This window comes from Scylla paramamosain, chromosome 11 (genome assembly GCF_035594125.1).
Source record: "Scylla paramamosain isolate STU-SP2022 chromosome 11, ASM3559412v1, whole genome shotgun sequence".
Lineage (NCBI taxonomy): Eukaryota > Metazoa > Arthropoda > Malacostraca > Decapoda > Portunidae > Scylla > Scylla paramamosain.
The window spans coordinates 17,083,523-17,086,022 of NC_087161.1; the positions used below are offsets into that span (position 1 = coordinate 17,083,523).

General features: G+C 42.2%; 1 protein-coding gene across 1 annotated transcript in view; it reads left to right on the forward strand.

Moving 5' to 3' along the window:
* Nucleotides 1-2,500, forward strand: part of LOC135104995 (neurotrimin-like) — a 25,353-nt gene that overhangs the window by 13,344 nt on the left and 9,509 nt on the right. Inside the window, exon 4 of the mRNA XM_064012860.1 lies at nt 321-473. Within this exon, the coding sequence (XP_063868930.1) occupies nt 321-473 (153 nt within the window). The remainder of the gene's footprint in view (nt 1-320; nt 474-2,500) is intronic.

Sequence of the window (2,500 nt, forward strand, 5' to 3'; positions counted from 1 at the left end):
GCAGGTGTGGGAGATAAGTGTGTGGGACAGGTGTGTAAGACAGGTGTAAGGGACAGATGTGTAGGACGGGTTCCGGAATATGTGTAAGAAAGACTGGGTGACAGACAGGGTTAAGAAAGACAGGCGTGAGAGACAGACGTGAGAGAGACAGGTGTGAAGAAAACAGGTGAAGCAAACAGATATGGAGGGCAAGTTTGAGAGACAAGTTTAAGGTGTAAGAGGAACATATCAGATGCAAGGGACACGTGAAGCAAAGATGTGTAAGAGCTATAAAACAAGTATTATATATGTGTGTCTGCGTATGTGCGTGTCCTTGGCAGTGGCCCCCGCTTTAGAGGAATGGTCTGGGGCGTACGTAGAGGCGCGGGAAGGATCTAAGGTTTTCCTGATCTGCCGTGCCCGCGCCTACCCCCCCGCACGGACCACCTGGCGAAGGGCAGACGCAGATCCCATCTTCCGGTCACCACGAATAGGTAAGCTACCCCTCTACGTTTTCTTTCCCTCAAAATACCGTGACCAAACTTATAAAGCGTTTTGGACTAATAAGAACTGATTTTCAAAGGCCACAGAGATTATTAGTCAGATTTTCATGGGTGGTTTTTTTTTTTTGCCTTTCATGGTGTGAAATTTTTAACTACTGGTCAGGGACGGAGTTCAGAGAGATAAGGCAGGATGAGAGAGGTGAGGTGAGGCGTGAGGGTGTAGGACAAGAGGAGGAAAGATGTGTCCGGAAGGGGCGGAGGAAAGAGGAAGGAGGAGATAGGTGTGAGTATGTTGGAATGTCAGGTCATGCTTAAATGAGAGAGTTGAGGTCGAGGCAAGTAGATGAGGGAGTGGAGAGGATGGTAGGGGCCGAAATGAGGGGATTAGTTGAGGTAAATGTAGATGAATTGTATAAATATTTCGTAGATAAAGTTCATACAGGTCAGTTAGCAAATATCCCGTATAGGGCAATAAGATCACAGAAAAATGACCCTAAATGGATGACTGCTAGGTTAAAGCATTATATAGGGCGTAAGAGAAGTATATATAAGAGATTAAGGGCAGGTGAAGAAGTTTTAAGGTCACAATATAATGAATTAGTTAGAACAGTCAGGAATTTAACGAAGTTATGAATTAAAGGTAGCCGGCCAGGCGAAGACGGACCCCAAGAGATTTTATCAGGTACACAGGATGAAGAATAAGGATACTATAGGTCCATTAAAGACAGCAGATGGGGAGCTGGTTAGTTCTGGGGAGGAGATTAGTAAACTTCTGAATGAGTATTTTTTAACTGTCTTCACCCAGGAAAACATGCAGGATATGCCAGATAGTGAACAGGTGTTTAGAGCAGATGAGAATGAGAAGCTGACAGATATTTCCATAACTAGGGAGATGGTGGAACAGGAAATAGATAGGCTAAAAAAAGTTCAAGACACTAGGACCAGATGAAATATATCCCAGAGTACTTAAGGAATGCAAAGAGATTATTAGTGAGCAGTTAGTTTCTGTCTTTAGGAAATCACTGGAGTCGGGTGAGGTACCAGTAATGTGGAGGCAGGCTAATGTAGTATCCATCTTTAAGAAAGGAGATAAAACTTTAGCGTCTAACTATAGACCTGTCAGCTTAACTTCAGTTGTAGGTAAAATATTAGAGTCAATAATAGCGAGGAACATTAGGGAACATTTTAGACAAACATAACTTGATAAATCAGTCACAGCATGGCTTCACGAAGGAGAAGTCTTGCCTGATAAACTTGTTAAGTTTTTACAGTAAAGTGTACGGGGCAGTAGATAATGGTGATAGTTATGATATCTTATATCTGGACTTTAGTAAAGCATTTGACAAGGTACCCCATCAAAGACTCCTGAGAATGGTTAGGCCACACGGGAAAGATGGGAAGGTGTTAGGCTGGATAGGGTCATGGCTTAGCGGCAGGCGACAAAGAGTTGTAATAAACGGCTCGAAATCTGAGTGGGGTCATGTAATTAGTGGGGTGCCACAGGGATCAGTATTAGGGGTATTGTTATTTCTAATATATATCAATGACTTGGATAGTGAAATTAGTAGTGATGTTAGTAAATTTGCGGATGACACAAAGATAGATTAATTAGGTCAGAATCGGATGCCATCGCCTTGCAGGCAGATTTAAATAGAATGAATGAATGGACGTACAGATGGCAAATGCAATTTAATATCAATAAATGCAAAGTACTTAGCGTAGGTAGAGGAAACCCACACAGTAGGTACACATTAAACAACCAAACTCTGGTAGGTAAAGGGTACGAGAAAGATTTAGGAGTTATAGTTAGCTCTGAACTCCGTCTAGGAAAACAATGCATAAAAGCCAGAAACAAGGCAAATATGGTACTAGGATTCATTTTTAGGAGTGTTTAAAGTAGAAGGCCGAAAGTAATATTAAAGTTATACTTGGCGCTGGTCAGACCTCATCTAGACTACGCTGTGCAGTTCTGGTCCCGACATTACAGGAAAGATATAGGTCTATTAAAATCAGTACAG